Source organism: Gouania willdenowi, chromosome 5, assembly GCF_900634775.1.
Source record: "Gouania willdenowi chromosome 5, fGouWil2.1, whole genome shotgun sequence".
In the NCBI taxonomy this organism is placed as follows: Eukaryota; Metazoa; Chordata; class Actinopteri; order Blenniiformes; family Gobiesocidae; genus Gouania; species Gouania willdenowi.
In genome coordinates this window covers 36,727,077-36,744,984 of record NC_041048.1, presented here as the reverse complement: position 1 = coordinate 36,744,984, position 17,908 = coordinate 36,727,077, and the positions used below count along the sequence as shown (strand labels likewise).

The window sequence follows — 17,908 nt, the reverse complement described above, 5'->3', positions numbered from 1 at the left end:
TAAACCTATTTTTGTTTAATGGCAATAAACACGTTTTGTTTCATAACCAAGACTAGTACAGATATTCCTATTGCATTTAGGGCAGTGATTCTCAACCCTTTTTTGCATCGTATCCGTATATTTAAAAAACTCAGAGCAGCCAGCATTAGTGACAAGTTGTGCCAGCTAAAATGTTTTTATAGTGGATTTTATTTCAAACAGATTTATATTTGAGAAAATGAAAGTATAGAATACAGTTAGGATTGCGTGTTGTTTTTAATTTAAATGATATAAATGATATAAACACAGGGTGCATACCCTAAAATGGCCACAAATTTTGTTCGCAATATTTCCATCCAAACAGACCTTCCAATTATTGGTCTTTAGGGTCAAAGTTAACAGAAAAAACACTGATAAAAAGTATGGCAGATCATGTCAGGTTCAATCCAATTTATTGAGCTTTTCAGACTTTGGCTCCCCGACTACAGGATCAGAAAGGCAACTCTTTTGTGAAATTTAAATAAGACTCCAAAATTCAAAATGTTCTCACTATTTCTCTGAGTAACCTCTGTGGAAAGGTTCAGCCCAAAAAGACAAGTTGACAGACAGAGCTTTATATGCTGTTATCTGTGAGTAAATCTCATAACCTCAGGCAAGTTTGTTAAATACATCTCCAGCAGGTCGATTGAACAACACCCAGAAAACACTTACTGGTACACACACAACAAATGTTCAAACATTCCTTTTCTTTAGAATGTTCAGTGTTTTACCTCAAATTTCTTGACGATTCTTGCGAAGGCTGGGCTGTTCCTGCAGCTCTCCTCCAGTAAAAACATGCTGCGATCGTACTCAGAGATGTAGGCGTCAAACACTCGAAAGTCGTCCCGGCGACACAAGATCACGTCCACCACCTTCTGGTTCTCCTCCCTTTACAGAAGGAAATGAGCTGCTTTACTTTCACTACGAGCACTCAGTCAGTTCTCAATCTGTTTGAGACATTTAATAGAAAATGTACAAGTTTGAACTTGGTTTGTTTAGATAAGAGAACAACTGGCAACTTTTATCACAGCAGGGGCCACAAAAATGTGATTGTATGTTTCGAGGGCCACATCATCATGTTAGTGTTTAGAATAATGACCAGTCTGAGTATTAATACAGGAAAGGACAAATATGGTTTGTATGTTTTTCTATCATTTTTGTATATATTTTTGTTGTTTTGTGTGTGTTATTGGAGTAATTTTACGTATTTATGTTAGCATTTTTTTATTGTTTTGTGAGTTGAGAATCATTTTGTGTGTTTTATGGAGTCATTTTGGTAGTAGTTTTGTATATTTTTCTGTTATTTAATTTTTTGTCATCCTGTGTTTTTTTGGAGTTGTTTTGTGTTTTTTTAATTGTCCTTTTTTTGTTATATATAAAGTTATATAGTATATTTTGTGCTGCTTTTTGTGTCATTTTGTGAGTTTCTGGGGTCATTATGTGCAATTACTTTGTAGACTGCACAAAATTAGACCAATGGCAGTTGCCCATGCCTGGTCTAGATTATTATTGTCATTGAAAACCTAACAAGATGCAGCATTTATCAAGGGTTACAGAGAGAAACAGAGGTATTATTCATATCAATGTGTTTGAAAATTGGCAAAAAAAATACAATAAAACTACATTGTTATCGTAGGAGTTCTTATTATTTTTCTGCCGCAACTCCTTTGTCGTTGAACTCCTCCTGGGCTATTAATGCAGCACTAATGACACTTACAGTATGTCATCTCATAGGGACAATGTCAAGGGTGTTCAGTTTACCTTTTTTGGAGCCAAAATGTCAAGGTCAAGGTCACGTCAACAATGTGAGATCTCATGACAAAGCTCAGCCAAAACAAAACAAAAAACTTTTTTTCCCTATAACTGGGCCAGAAATTGAAACACAGTGCTCAGACTGGTACCATTGAACAACATTTCCTTTCAATGTGTGACCTTAACCTTTGCATAAGGTCATATTAGAGGTCAAGAACTCCTCAGAAAAAGACTCTGGAAGCCAGAAAAAGAAAGACCTCAAGGCTCTCAGGATGATGAAGATCAGCCAAAAAAAAAAAAACAAAAAAAATTCCTATAACTTGGCCACAAGTTGAGATACAGTGTTCAGACTGCTACCATTGAACAACATCCCCTTTCAATGTGTGACCTCGACCTGCACTCAATGTCATATTTAAGGTCAATGTCAGTCTTCTGTTTTTCCTACATTATTACTTTCAATTTAATTCGTAAAAAGAACAAACTTGTCAACAAATCCAGATACAGGTTATCGTTTTTGCCAATTATTTAAATTTTCAATTGCCAAATACGTATTTGCCTTACAAATACAGACCTTGCCTAGTTTTTATTTTATTTTTTCTGTTTTGTTGTCTTTTGGGCTGCTTTGCTCGTCTTTTTGTCTTTATGTTTATTTATGTGTGCTGCATTAGCATTGCTAATCTGTTTCCATCTTTTGTAATGAGCTAATCTGTGCAAGTTTCTTTGCGTACTGCTGCTGGGAATGGGCCTGTAAGGTGTTTAGTAATGTGGATTTGCTGATATTTGAATCGTGGTCTCCTGTGTGGTTTTATTTAGTAATTTTCTTAATCTTAAACAGTCAAGTCGTGATCTACCGCTGCTTGCCAACAGTTAGGAAGCATAATGTGTCTCTCACCACTGACTGATTCTCTCCTCCAGCTCCTCCAGGATGCTGCTGTGGAGCGCGCACACCTGAGGAAGTCTGCCCAGTATTTCTGCCAACCTCTGCTCCTTCAGCACGGGTTCTCCTTCATCATCCACCGCCATAGTCACCGCACACCTAAAGTCCTGCAAATCAAAGAGAGAAAAACAGATTAAAAAATAAAATAAATAAATAAATAAGAGATGAAGAAACAAGGAATAGAGGAGTGGTTCTCCAACTTTTTTGGCTCAAGTATGCACGTTCTCTTATTTTTGAATCCAAGTACCCCCTTTATGTCCAACTACTATATTTTGCTCAGAATTCTGTAAAAAAACCCACTATAGAGCATAATGATGGAATGAATGAGTTGTAACACACATTTTAATGAATCTTATTTTGAAAACAAGAGGAATGAAACTGTATTCACTGCCTCCTGAATAGATGATCCTTCTATTTTCAGTTCATGTTTTAATCATGATAATTTCTATCATCATTTTGTGTGTTTTTGGTGTCATTTTGTGTATTTTGTTGTTGTTGTTTGTCTTTTCTTTTTATTATTCAGTATATTTTTCTCTTATATTGTGTTTTTGTTGTTGTCGTTTTTGTGTGTTGTTAGTATTATTTAAATTATTATATATATCTCAGTGTGTGCTCTCTTATTTTTGTGTGTTTTGTAGTGATCTTGTGCATTTTTCTTTCATAGTGTGTGCATTTTTGGTGTAATTTTGTTGTTTGTTCTTTTTATAATTCTAAATATTTTTCTCTTATTTTGTGTTTTTATTATCGTTTTGTGAGTTGCTGGTAATATTCAGTGTGATTATCATTTTTAACTAGAAATAAACCCCATATTTTTAATGCTTTCATTTGTTAATTTTCCTTTCTCTCTCTCAAGTACACCCTTGTAGCGCCACCGCATACCCATAGGGGTACACGTACCCCCATTTGAGAAACACTGGGGTAGAGGATATTGTAGTGAGTCTAGAAGTAGGAAGGGAGGGGGAGCTGAAAAAAGAAGAAAAAGGTCACAGGAATGAGGATCAAGGAGAAAAATGGAAGGAAGGTCAGATCCTCCTAAACATCCTTCCTGCCGCCCTCCCTTCATATCATCGCAGTACGTTGGGCTCTATCCCGACATTCAGGAAAAGCTCCTGCACACACCAGGTGCTGTTGCATAATGACCTTGCTCAAGGACACAGTGCTGCTTTGTGTCTTTCATTTCCGTACACTGATACACACCATTAAAGTCCAGTCTGTACATAAAGCATGCTTAGCATTAATACAGTTTATTAAAGAGATAAGTAGCAGAAGGAGTTAGTGCAGAGAGACGATCTACTCAACAGATAATGAGCAAATATGAGTCAAAGCATTATTAGGATATAATTCCACAGGTGAAAGTAACGGACTCATGTTACTGAAACTGAGTTGCTTTTATGGGTATTTGTACTGTTTTTGTATAATTCTAAGGCCTTGTTCTTGTTCACACGTAGCTGATTATTTTTATAAACGTATATACACCATCCTCCGTTTAAAAAAAAAAACTTATGTCCACAGACCATCGAAACAAAACAAAACAGCATAAATACAGTATGCTATCCACAAGTAAATGGACTTCACGCTCTGTTGTTGGCAGAGTGCACCGTTATAGCTTAGCACACCTGCCTAACAATGTTTGAGACCCGGTCCATGTAGGAGGCCCATCCATACAGCGGGACACCGGAGAGGGTAGATGACCCAGGGGGTGTCCCCGCTGCCCCGCTGTGCCAGGGGAGAGGGGGGTGCCGCCGTGCTACGTGTGGCTGGTATGGTTCGGGGGGTGCCACAGCGTGTCCCTGGGGCCCTCCCCGCCGGAACAGGGAGCGACTGCTCAGCAGAGAAACCAGCGCCTGCATCAGGACCAGCACAGGCCGGCACAATACGAAATCCAGGAGCATGACGCTGTATTTCAGCCAATCAGAGGTTTTTCTACAAACAGAGTGCTCCATCAGCTGTTTTGGGTGTTACTATTGGCTGCTCGACTGAAGTCAAGCGCGTTCACGTACCACTCAGTGGTGACTCACTGAGTCAGAGGGAGAGAGGTAACAGACGGGACAAATTTTGCGTGTAAGCCGAAGATAATCATATTCAAGGTATAGAGAACATGTGCAATTCATTTTCAGTCTGGACGTGGAGTGTCTGTCTGCTTTGCTGGGATCGCTGCGGCTGCTTATGTGTTAGCTTTGTGGCAGAGGAGGAGCTGTAAGCCTCTAGTTACTGTCCTCATAGCAGAGAGTGATACGTGCATTCTTGTCAGAGTCTCTAAAACATCATAAAACTCTCCAATAACACAAGATAAAGTTCCTACATTTATCATCAGTCTCTATTGAGAAAAAAGTCACTAAGAGCTCCACAGTTGGAGTGTTCGTGAAGATACAGGTAAAGAACGATAACTTTCTAAACTGGGAGGGGAGGTCGGAGCATGGCTATTTCTCACACTTCTACATACTGCAGCTTTAAATACATTTTAAAAGAGGTAAAGTTATTTGTTACAGTTCTACACCCAACTGTTATTCAGTAAATTCTACTTTTTCTGTTCTAAAATGATCAACGGACATTGTGAAACTACAAAAATTAAATGACCAGACAACAATCAAATGCATCACATCATATCTGACCAAACAGATTAAACGTAATGCACCGCACCACAACAGCATTGATTTTCTCAGTTTTAGAATTTATAAATGTAGCTATAATTAGAGCCTTTTTTTTATTTAGAATTTATTTATTTATTCAGTTTATTTCCGACATGGTTACATTCACTTTTTTTTTTGTTTTTTTTTTTTTTTTTTTTGTACATGCCAAAAAAGGAGACGAGAGAAGCAGTTTGCTTATCTAAGTCCCGTCCCCTATTCTATTTTTTATTTTTTTAAATTTCACATTTTGACAAATCTTTTATTATATACTGTTGCCTTTGTGGAAAATAAATTAAGATTTGGTCTCTACCTTTTTAAGTTTATACATGAGATGTTTACTGTATACAAGGGAACCATGGCAAGATGTATTACCAAAAATAAACATGGGGAGGGTGAAAGTAACTATTACTATTTAATTGAGCTTCTTTTTACTTGTACTTGAGTTTTTTTATGTACTTCAATTTCAATCAAGTAACAGTACTTCTACTGGAGTGGGATATACTGTATCAGTACTCTTTACACCTTTGTATAATTCTCTTTAAGCCATCCAGTGTTGTAAGTTAACACCATGTTGATATTATTCAGGACATGTTCTGTGTCTGAGCTCCATCAATTTCACTTCTGAGGAAAAGCACAGACATAAACTGAGTAGAACCAGCAGCTGTGAGATAATATGATGACAGTGGGGGCTTCAGAAGAAGTCATCCATCATGTACAATCAATAAGATATGAGTTAACATGCATTACATCTGTGCAGCTACAGCAACATCTCTGGCTATATAAAACACACTATGGAGGTATAGTGTCGGTGAAAAGGAGGTGAACCCTCACAGTTTGCCCATCAGTGAACAACCAATCCCCATTCATCTTACAAAAGGCACGTCAGGAGGACTCGGGGCAGCCGCTCATGCTTAGTCATAATTCAGCAAAAGGGGAATGTGGTTTACAGGTCACAGGTCACAAATGAGAAAAAAAAAGGTTGGAGCCTTTTTACACTGAAGTGGAACTCAGCTTCACTTCCCACACAGAGAGAGTGGAGAGATCCTTTGTTTTCCTGTTATTCTTCGTCTCAAACAATGGAACAGTAGCTCATGTGCGCTTCAAACTTAACATTAACCGCGGCTTGTTTTCTCTCTCAGACAACGTGAGGAATTGGTTCCATTTGTTTCTCATTTTCCCATCAAACCATCACAAAAATATTTGTTCGAATTGTTTGAGAAACAAACGGTAATTTATTAACCAAACACATGACAACGTATGTTATGTAAGTACTTTAGCACACAGTGAATTAGTATAACTGTGTCATGTTGATTTAGCAAATGTATTGCTTCTAAAGGAATTAGCTCATAATATGTTAAGGTTTCATTTATTCAGACAACTGTTCATCCTGTCATGTTTTGACTGTCAATTGCCAGTCTTCCATCAGAGGCATCTGCTGATCGCTTTGATGTTTCATTTGATGTTTCCTTGACTTCCGCGTAATAAATCCAGCAAGATTCTTTTTGTCTTCTTTTTGAATGATGTTACGATTTCATTTATTCAGACAACTGAATAAAAACGGAAGTCAAGGAAACTTAAAAGGCAACATCAAAGCGATCAGCAAAAGCCTCTGATTAAGATTGGCAGATGACAGTCGAAACATGTGAGGAGATCAAAGTGGATTTGGTTTCATTTATTCAGACAACTGTTCCTCAGGAAATACACTTTGATCTCCTGACATGTTTCGGCTGTCATCTGCCAGTCTTCGTCAGAGGCATTTGCTGATCGCTTTGATGTTTCCTTGACTTAAGTGTAATGATTCCAGCCAGATTCTTTTTGTCTTCTTTTGAATATGTTAGGGTTTCATTTATACAGACAACTGTTCCTCAGGAAATCCATTTTGATCTTCTCACTAGTGTTGTGTTCAAGACCGCACTATCCGAGACCAAGACTTGCCTGAGACCAGAATGCACCGAGACCAAGACAAGACCAAGACTTTCGGGAGCCGAGACCCAGTCAAGACCAAGACCGAGACAAGCCGAGACCAAGACCAAGACCAAGACCAAGACCATAAACATTTTTTTTTCAATTTAAAAAAATATATAAATAAATAAAATTATGACAAGGTTCAACAGTTAAATAACATCTCTCTTTAATTTTAGTTTATTTTAAATACATTTGACGGACAAAAAAGGTGCCTGCAAAAAATTAACTAAAATATTAAAACTACTACTGCTACTGATAAATTCACAATTATTCTACATTTTTGAAAACAAGATTTTTATGTCAGCTGAATGTACAGCAAGTGTTTAAAAGTATTTCTGCCAAGAAATAATGATTCTTGATTCTGATTCTTTGAGTTGTGCAGGTCAACAGGTCACAGATTTCACAAGATAATTTTTTAGTTTGAAAAAGCCTTTACACAGGTTATTTTTATTAATTCACTTAGTTGATATAGTTTAATTTGGTTACTGTAATGTAACTAGGATATTCAATTAACAAAGGTTTCCAACTGTAACTGTAAAAGTGAAACTTTCTGAAATAAAACTACAAACAAGTTGTCAGCAGTGTAAAAAACATAGAGCTACAGGTAGATGTGAAACTAAATAAAACAAACTCAAACCCTGGAACAGTCATGTAACAAATTAATCAATAGTTCTTGTTGAGAATTATTATTATTCTGGATACAGTGGAAACAGAAACTATAAAAAATAATTATCTTGTGAACCTGTTTATATTGTGGGGAACATATTATATACATACATGTAATTGGAGTCTAAAGTCACAAAAAAAACCACCACTTTAAAAAGAAAATAGACTAATATAAGACCTCTTTACAGTTATTTGGCTCATTCTGTGATAGTGCAACTCTGCGGCGATGACGCGCTGGTGACGACATAAACCAAGATGGCGGCGGCCCGGACTACAGCCGACATTATGTAATAAAGCCTTAAAAGACATGGATATAATGAAAAGAGTGGATGGACAGAGGCATAAACATGCAGACTTTCACAAGGACTTATTAAACACACACAGACTTATTAAACACACACGGACCTCAGTAAACACGGTAAACGGAACAGGCTTCACCGCTCGGCTGGCACTAGGACCCAGAAGCAGAGTAAGTGCGTCCCCTATCCAGCCTTCACAGGCTGTAATATCATCAGTTTATCATTTTACCAGTTGTTAGAGCTACTGTCTTTATCAGGGAGATAATATTTATTACTGGTGATTGTTTTCTGGAGTTTTACTGTGATTTTTACCGGTGATTAGTTCATATCTCCCTTGCGCTCCGCGGTCCAAACTGACACCATAGCCACACACGTATGAGTGTGTCACACACGTCACTCAGTCACATTAAGGAAGGTTGTGGTCATTATATGGGGTGGATTAAATAATGAATAAAGGATTGTTTTATCCCGTTCTTCTCCGTGTTATTATCACATTATAAAAAAGTTTAAAAATAGCAGGAATTAGTGCTGGTCTCGAACGGTCTTGACGGAAAATCCCGAGTCCGGGCAGCCCGAGTCCGAGACAAGACCGAGTCAAAATGCTTCAGAGTCCGAGACAAGACCAAGACCTTTAAAATTTGGTCTCGAGACCAAGACCGGTCTTGACCACCACAACACTACTTCTCACATGTTTTGACCGTCAACTGACCTCTTCATCAGAGGTATTTACTGATCGCTTTGATGTTTCCTTTTAAGTTTCCTTGGCTTCCGCGTTTATTCAGTTGTCTGAATAAATGAAACTTTTAATATATTATTCAAAAAGAAGACCAAAAGAATCTTGCTGGAATTATTAGAAGGAATTAGCTGATGTTTTAACAAATTGCTTCAGATAATCACAGAAGGCAGTAGATCTATGCTCACAGCAGACTGTCATAAATCACAGCCATGGGACACACATAAAAAAAAAATCAGGTGATGACCTTACTCAAGGTGAGAAGGTACAGGCTGAGTGATGGGCTGCTGCAGCTTCGATGACTCCACCTGTCACATGTGTAGTGGCAGCCATCAGCTTAATGGCCACTCTTTGAACTGTGCAGCATTATCAATTTATTTATTTTTAAGGCCAGAAATAAATAATTATCATGATTATTTTAGTGTCCACACTCGGATGGTTGTACAGTGGAAATGATGTGTTATAAGATCTTTTTAGCACAGCTGGGACATGAATCACATGATGGTCTTATTGAGTATTTTCTAAAAGGCAGAAAGCAAACAAAGATAGAAGGATATTACCAAAGTGATGGATTTCAGACTTCTGCTAGGAAAACTGTTACTAAACCTGGTTACGTTTTTATGAAACAAGATCCGTGAAAAAAAAACCCCAACTGAAATTGATAATGCTAACCTCTTTTTTAAAAAATGGTTAAAACTGCTTAACCAAAAAACTACATTTTTTTGCTAGCGCCATTTCATTTATTTATCTATTTATTTTTTTGTTTGTGTGTGAACTCAAACACTAACGGACAGATTTTAATAAAATTTTCAGGAAATATCTGAAATGCGATGAGGAACAATTGATTAGATTTTGGGAATGATCCGGATTAATATTCTAATTATTCTGATTAACCCCTATGTTCAGCTTTTTGAGCTGCTTCTATACAGCCATGTGCTAGTCAAAGGTTCCATTTCACTTTGTGTTTTAAGTCTACAGTCCACAGCCACGTGCAATAAATTTCTTCCAAGCCTTTAAACGGTGATGATCAAGTAACATGATCAGGATCACTGATCCAGATAACTGCCAATATCTGGAAAAGAGGACATTTGGTAATTGGTGCAGGTTGTTCTCCTGAATCCTCTCATTGGGATTTACTCAAAAACAAATGTCAAGGGTAGGAATTGTTGCTCGAAAGTTTGTTTTTTCTCGACCGATAACAACGGGTAACTTTATAAAGGTTTTGTGCATTGCATTGTGGGATATGGAGCCTTGTAGAAAAATGCAAAGAGTGTCAAAGCAGAAAAGATTCTTTAGGAAGTGTTTTTACTTTATTTTTACCCTGATTTTTTGTGTTTCTTTGTCAAAAAAGGAGGACAGTGATTCACTTGATGCCATTTTTGTCATGCTCTACTCTGGTTTTGGCTGTATTCTGGTGTCAAAAATAGCAACATTTGCCATTTGTTTGTCATCAACTTGTAATCCTTTGTAAACTTTGAGAGTTTTTGGGGTCACACTGGCATCAGAAGTGGATGCGAATAACTTTTGAATTAAATAGAGGTTCTGTTTAAAAAGAACAAGTGATTTGTGGTTTTCTTAATATCGGTGAGCCCATAGAATGGTGTACATAAAGTTTACTATAAGATTAAGCTATTTTATTGCATGGGAATCTATGAGCAGTATAGAAAAATTCTGAGGCATATAAAACGCTGATTTATTACCCATGAGAAACTACACACCCCTCAACAGCTGCTCAATTTGACTCAGTGTAAAAATGCAAATACCATTAAAGCTTGAGAATCGATTAAAGTTCTTTATCTTACCGTAAAATCTGACCTGATTTCTTGCACTTGGTGCTCAATGATTGCAGTTAGTTACTGTTATCCTTCAATATGTAATAATGTGCAGGCATGATGCCAGTTGTAATACAATAAAACTCAATGTTGTTTTTATGAAAGTTATTTGTTTTATATATTGTTGTATTATTATTATTATTATTATTATTATTATTATTATTATTATTATTATTATTATTATTATTATTATTATTATTATTATTATTGTTGTTGTATATTTGTATTGTTTTTGTATATATTCTATTTATATTACTGGTGTTTTTATTTGTATTTGTTTTACTATTTTTATTTCATTTTTGACTCTATTTATTCTTTAAGGGCTTAACAGGAAACTCTGGGACGTTCTTACGTTATTTATTGTACATAATGACAAATAAAGCATCCTTGAATGATTATCTCACAAAATGTATTTATCTGTTATTGACAAACGGTCATTTAGGCTGAATAGATAAAAACAAGATTTTTAGTTGTGTTAGAAAAAAAAAAAGAAAAAAGATTGTTGACACATGCTTGGACTATTAATGACATAAATTTAAAACTGTGTAAAATCATAGAATCCCTCTCTAATGATACAAACTTCCACTGCTTCTGAAACCACTGGCTCAAAGTGGATATTAATTACGCTTGAAGTTTCACATTGAAATCTTTCCAGTTTCTATCTATCTATCTATCTATCTATCTATAATAATAAAAACACAATGAGTAAGTATGCAAAGATTGAGTATGCCAGAAATACTTGGATATAAACTATATCGGGACATTTTTTAAGTAATCATGGTGGGCACACTAGTCATACTCAAGCGTCCCATGATGCATTGCGAGCGAAACGTAAAATCGTCCTGGGACCAGCTTAAAGCTAAAAATCAAACATCACCTTTTCAAAACAAAAAGCATCTCTTCCTGTCTTCCATTAGTTTTTTTTAAACAATTTTGTAAATAAGGCTCTTGTTTTGAACTGAACAGGAAGTTTTGTCAGTAAAATGGAGGGTCTCCAAAAATCTCAGAAACGTCCACATTAAATGTGTTTCCGTGAGTTTTATGGATCAAATGAGCACATGTTGATATTCTACTTGGTCACTTTCTCTCCTAAAATATTTTCAGAACTGAGATATTTAGCCTCAGTGTGCTTCAGGTTTTTTGTTCTTTGTAGGTTCCAAATGCATCTTGGGAAACTTCGAAGTATACTTCAGTGGGAACGATCATCATCCTCATCATACTTATAGTATATAGTAGACAGCATATACTCATTGAGTTGGTAGTGCATAGTACAATACATTCTCACTCCCAACTCGTCACATATCGACGTTCTGGAATGACCCTTGGTGTCTGACGCCAAGGGTCATTCCAGAACGGTGGCATAGTATGGCGTGTGCTATTTTGAACACAGCCACAGTAAGAATGAAGAAAAAAATCCCACAATGCAACGTGCAAAACTTCAACAAAGCTGAAGTCACATGACCATTTGTCAACAAACCTGCTGTTGATAGTGGAGTTTAATCTTTGTGAGTAATTTCTCTCGATTTCAGAGGAAATACCATCGATCTATTGATCTTTGAGGCCTAAACTACAATAACTACACTACAGCTCTTTATCTGTTATTAAATCATGTTAGTTATCATAACCAGTAGCTTTAAATTGTGAACCCTGAACTTTATTTAGCCGCTTTGCTGGTTACAGGAGAATGGTATACTTCTCATAATGGGTTACGAAGGCAGCAACACTGTGACTGCGTCATCGCACAACAGACCACACCAGAACACATGTCAATTTTGTCAAGACCAGGAAGCAGATCCTGCTGCAACAACACTGATAAACCTGAGGAGAGCTTTACAAAAGAGGAGGAGGGAGGCGGCAGGAGCAGGAGGGAGACGAGACAGAGACACGGCAGCAGACACAAATAATATGATGTTATCACCAGGCTTTCAAGAAGCTCTAATTGGCCTGGAGGAGACTTTTGGGGGGCGCGATGCAAGGCTTTCTTACCTCCTGAATGTGCTTTAGGATCTTGACGTGTCTGAAAAAAAGAAAAGATTTGTAGAGGAATTAAAACATTTCTCACCAACAAAGTATATCACTCTACAAAACTCATTAAATGATTTGAATTATGCATGATTTGAAGGTTACATCAGAGGGCTGTTAAGTGCACTGCAGGTAACGAACAGGAATGGTGGGAGACACTTATTTAATTGGCTGTCAGTGTCTCTGAATGAATTAGCTGAATAGATTAGCCCTGATTTGGATAAGAGATCTTCGTGACTACAAAAAAAAAACTCCAAAGAAAAAAAGTCCTCCACGGGGACACTCACGTTTTCTCAGAGTCGACGAGCTCTTTGGCAATGAAGAACGCTCGAGATCGGCCATCAATCTGTGTGACAGGAAGGGAGAATAGGAGGAGATGAATGTACACGCTTAATGTTTAAAGGCTCTCTAAGGGCACTTACTCCACGCAAACATTAATAGCAAACGCTGCACAAGTAGCCAGGGAACTGACGGAAAAAAACACCAATTCATCTGTTTTTCAGATTTCTGCTGTCAAAACATGACTGATTATTTCATTACGGTGCAACACATACATGAAGGCTCTCTCAAGCATGGGACTTTTAAAACTAGTTGCATTATGCATGAGCGGCTGTGTTTGTGGTGACAATGCTGCCCATTGATTTAGAGGCTAATCACATGGTGTCAAAGCATCAAGCCAAAATATAACTTTGAGTCTATTCGACCAAAGGGCTGCAATAAAAATGTCACAATGAGCCTCGTTTACAGAAAAACATCCACCACACTTGGGGGACTATTGTGTTTGCTTTTCCCGCAGTTGAATTTTCAGCAACATTTCTTTGAAGAAAAGAGAAACAACTTGTTATTACAATGGGGACTGACATTATTATGGAAGCAGCAGGATGGGAGGAGCTAATATCTGCACTTTTTTATTTTTTTTTTAATTGTGTGTGCTATGCTGCTGTGCATTCCACTAAGGGTGCGTTCAAACCATAGTCCGTCTCGTTTGGGTGGTGTGAACACGCAAATGAAGTCTGGAGCAGATCAAAAAGGCAAATTCTAGAGCGATTGTTTCTGTCGGTCTCGGAGCGTTTCCAATCAAAGTCTAGCGCGATTAGAGATGTAGAACATAAGGTATCGTATGTGGCCAAGAGAACCGATGCAAAACGTCATTAAAGTTACCAAAAGTACGGGAACTTGTTGCTACCACACTCCAGTACAGTAGGTGGTGAGATGCACCTATTCAAGTTGGTTGCAACACCCCAATAACCAAGAACGAACAACTTGTTACTGCTCCATTGTTGAATGTTGTGAAAGAACAAACGGAGGAGGCAGAAGTTTCCGAGCCCTCTTAAGCACTCACTTTGACCCATAGGTGAGAGCCACTTCTTCTACTTTCTCCAGTAATAGCCCCTCCTGTGGTTAGCTTATGCAACTGCACCAGAGGCTGTTTGGAGCGGATCAGAAGTTGCGCTCTGAATGCAAACCAAGTCAAGCCAAAGTGATAAAATGATCAGCTGTCGAAACGGGCGTGAAAGCTGCCCGAGTTTAAGTAAAAAATTTAAGGTTAAGGGGGGTGGTTTGTCTAAAGCAGGGTACACACGCAAGGATTTTCAGTAACACTTAACTTGAAGTTTTATACATAAGGCTGACAGTACGCTGTCATTATTATGACATGATACCTGGCATTAGCTAAATTATGACACTTTTGGAGCTATGTTGGCATTTTTTGGTATCGTTGGAGGGATCTAGTCGAGTTAGGGTTAAGGTTAGGGTAAGGGATTGGGGCAACTAAGGGTTAGGGCAGGGGTGTCCAATCCTGGTCCACAAGGGCCCCTTTCCAGCATGTTTTAGATGTTTCCCTCTTCTAACACACCTGATTGAAATGATTAACTCATCATCAAGCTCTGTAGAAGCCTGATAACGATCCTGGTCATTTCAATCAGGTGGATTGAAAGAGGGAAACATCTAAAACATGCTGGATAGGAGTTCTTGAGGACCAGGGTTGGACACCCCTGGGTTAGGGTAACAAATGACACTTATTGACAGCCTTCATGAAACCTTATTCATGTTAATGACAGCGTAAAGTCAGTTTTATGTATCAAATTTCAAGTGAAGTCTTATCAAATTGGATGCTCTGTAGGGCCGGATGTGGCCCCTGGGCCTTAGGTTTTACACCTGTTTACTAACAGGACTACATTTGAAGTCATGGGCTTCCGGGTCCTAAATCCCACCTGTCGATCATAGCTTTGTTCTGCAGCTCCCTCTTCCTCCTCCGAGGTTCGTCCGTGGTCCTCGTCTCCTGTGAGCCCGTCAGAAACCAGGTTCAGAGGGAAAGGTTCCGTATAGGCGCTGTTCCAACGGGAAAAACAAAAACATAATGAGAAATCTGCACCTTTGTCTCAAACTATATCCATAAAGTCACTGTATTCTTATGGAGTAGGTCTCAATACCCCAGGTGTTAATCTGTGTTTTCCTCTTTCCTGTGTGAGTCTCTAAGCATTTCAGGCTTGACGTGAACCCACCAGAGACCCCCGCTAATCCCTTTCATGATGTGCTCATCTCACAGATGGCACAGTTGCGAACTGGTAATCCTTTTGTGTGCTGCTACACCAGAGAAGGTTACGCTGCAGGTCATTCAACATTTAATCCTTCCAAATGCAATCAGCCCTAATTAATAATACCCTTCGGCCCATTAGGACCCTTTCAGGCTGGACCCCCAGATAATAATAGGATAAACACTGTTAAGTAGCACTACAGTGCAGGACAGTGGTAGTAGCTTTTACCCACATGTGAAAGTTTGATATAATTCATGTTACATGATACAGCAGAGGGGGAAATAGTGCCTGTGTTTCAGGAGTACTGCTGTAAACCTAAATTGATACGAATGCTTTTGAGACCATACTATTAAAAATCATGTACATAACTAGAATTTAAAAAAAAGGAATAAAAAATTGTAATCTTAATTGCAAAAAATAGATCATGGATTATTTGGTACGATTAGGCAACTTGGGCAACATTTAAGTTGAAAATGTTGGAAGACATTGTCTTTATATTGATTTTTATCCATTACAGGCACATTACAATGTCTCCCATGATTTACTACTACTATACACCCCAAAAATAGTGAACTAAAAAACTAACATTTTGGGTTATTACTATGTAAATATAACAGCTGTTTAATCATTTTGATATTCACCCAAAATGTAAGGAATTAACACATAATTGTCCAACATTATGTTGGACAATTACAGTAACTTACTAAATGGTAAATGGACTTGATTTATATAGCGCTTTATCCCCACACTGAAGCAGTCTCAAAGCGCTTTACATATCAGCTCATTCACCCAATCACTCTCACATTCACACACCAGTGGGACAGGACTGCCATGCAAGGCACTAGTCGACCACTGGGAGCAACATAGGGTTCAGTGTCTTGCCCAAGGACACTTCGACACATAGTCAGGTACTAGGATCGAACCCCCAACCTCTCGATCAGAAGACGACCCACTACCACCTGAGCCACGGTCGCAATATCTGGTCGATTCTAATTCTTGTTCCTTGTTTTAACTCTTGTCTTTGTGTTCCAGGTATTCCTGCTTGTGGCTCCTCCTCCCAGTGATGTCAGTGTGTTTAGGTTGTGAGTGATTGGCTGACTCATGTTTTACACCCAGGTGTGACTCGTTCCCAATCAAGCCTCCCCCAACACAGGCATCTGTATTTTCACCAAATACATTGTGATGCATTGCATTTTTGTGTTTGTTGGGAAGTTTTGTGGCTCTTGGAATGACTATGGATGAGGCCTGGGCAATTTTGCTTAAAAAAAAAATAATCTCAGATTTTTTAAAGAAAAATTCGAGTTTCGATTTGATTTTCAATATTTTTGTACTTAAAAATGACTGCAGACATCAGATATATTGTCAAAAGTGCAACTTTATTGCTGTGATTGTCCTCAAGAGTTTAAATGCATAGAACAATCCCAAAATAAAAAGTAAATGAGGCTCTGTCATTCAACAATTTCAAGCTTTAACCCAAGTTTAAGCAAAAGTGTAACAGCTACTTCACAGTAACTTAAATTGTCAGATTAAGAAATCAGATAACTACATATTCTATAACATATAGCATTACAATTAAAAAAATAAAATAAACTCTTCCCTTGGCATCTCAGCATAGTGCGAATAAAGAATTAAACATGCCTGTGGCACACATACCGTATAGCCTACTCAAAGGGTAAACAAATGTAAACAAAGAAGGGGCTGGCTCACATCGGAATGCGGAAAAGTCCGAAAAAACTGTGGTGGAAAAGAAATAAAAAAAAAAAAAATTCAAAATTTAAACTTGAATTTGCAAAATAAAAATTGTTTTTATCTACAAATTAGATTAATCGATAAATAAAATTTTTTTGCCCAGCTCTACTATGAATAATATATTTCTCCACATAAATATTCAAAGGTAATTTTCCCAGAAGTGGTTCAAACCCAGCCCCTCTGGTTCTCCAACAAATTTCACAACCCTGTTCTCTAACTGCTGAGCCACCAGTCTATTAACATGAATTTGTGAAATGTTCTGTTTCCCTCACCTCAGGTATATGTATAGAACAGGGGATATTTAATCCATAAATAAATGTATATAACTATAAATATAAATAACTGAACTGTGAGACAGCATGCATGGATGTATGCATGAAACCTCTCGTTTCATGCATACATCCAAACTCATGCTCTTTAATCACTCATAAATCTTCAAACTCTCTCTCCCTCTAAACTTTAACAAAATTAAAACTTATTTATTATTTTGTACATTTAAATGAGTGATGCTTCTAATCCATTTCATTTATTTACATTGCAGTCAAACTGGTGGAGAGAAGGTACATCTGCAGCCACAGCTTCTCAGGGGGTAGTGTGGCAGAGACGAGACTCTCAACACAGCACAACTCGTTCATTAATGTAAGTGAAGTATCCAAGAAAACAACAGTAATGTTTACTGTTAAATATGGGGCGCATGCTAAAATAAACAGCAACGTTTTACAACATTTAGCAACAAACCACATCTAAAAAACAATGTGAATTCTCTAT

General features: G+C 37.6%; 1 protein-coding gene across 3 annotated transcripts in view; it reads right to left on the bottom strand.

The window, feature by feature from the left end:
* Positions 1–17,908, bottom strand: part of fgd5a (FYVE, RhoGEF and PH domain containing 5a) — a 69,608-nt gene that overhangs the window by 34,880 nt on the left and 16,820 nt on the right. For all 3 annotated transcript variants that reach the window (XM_028445831.1, XM_028445832.1, XM_028445833.1), the window contains exons 3-7: positions 15,068–15,185; positions 13,142–13,200; positions 12,819–12,849; positions 2,663–2,814; positions 750–906 (exon numbers count right to left, since the gene is read on the bottom strand). In XM_028445831.1, coding sequence (XP_028301632.1) covers positions 750–906; positions 2,663–2,814; positions 12,819–12,849; positions 13,142–13,200; positions 15,068–15,185 — 517 coding nt within the window. The remainder of the gene's footprint in view (positions 1–749; positions 907–2,662; positions 2,815–12,818; positions 12,850–13,141; positions 13,201–15,067; positions 15,186–17,908) is intronic.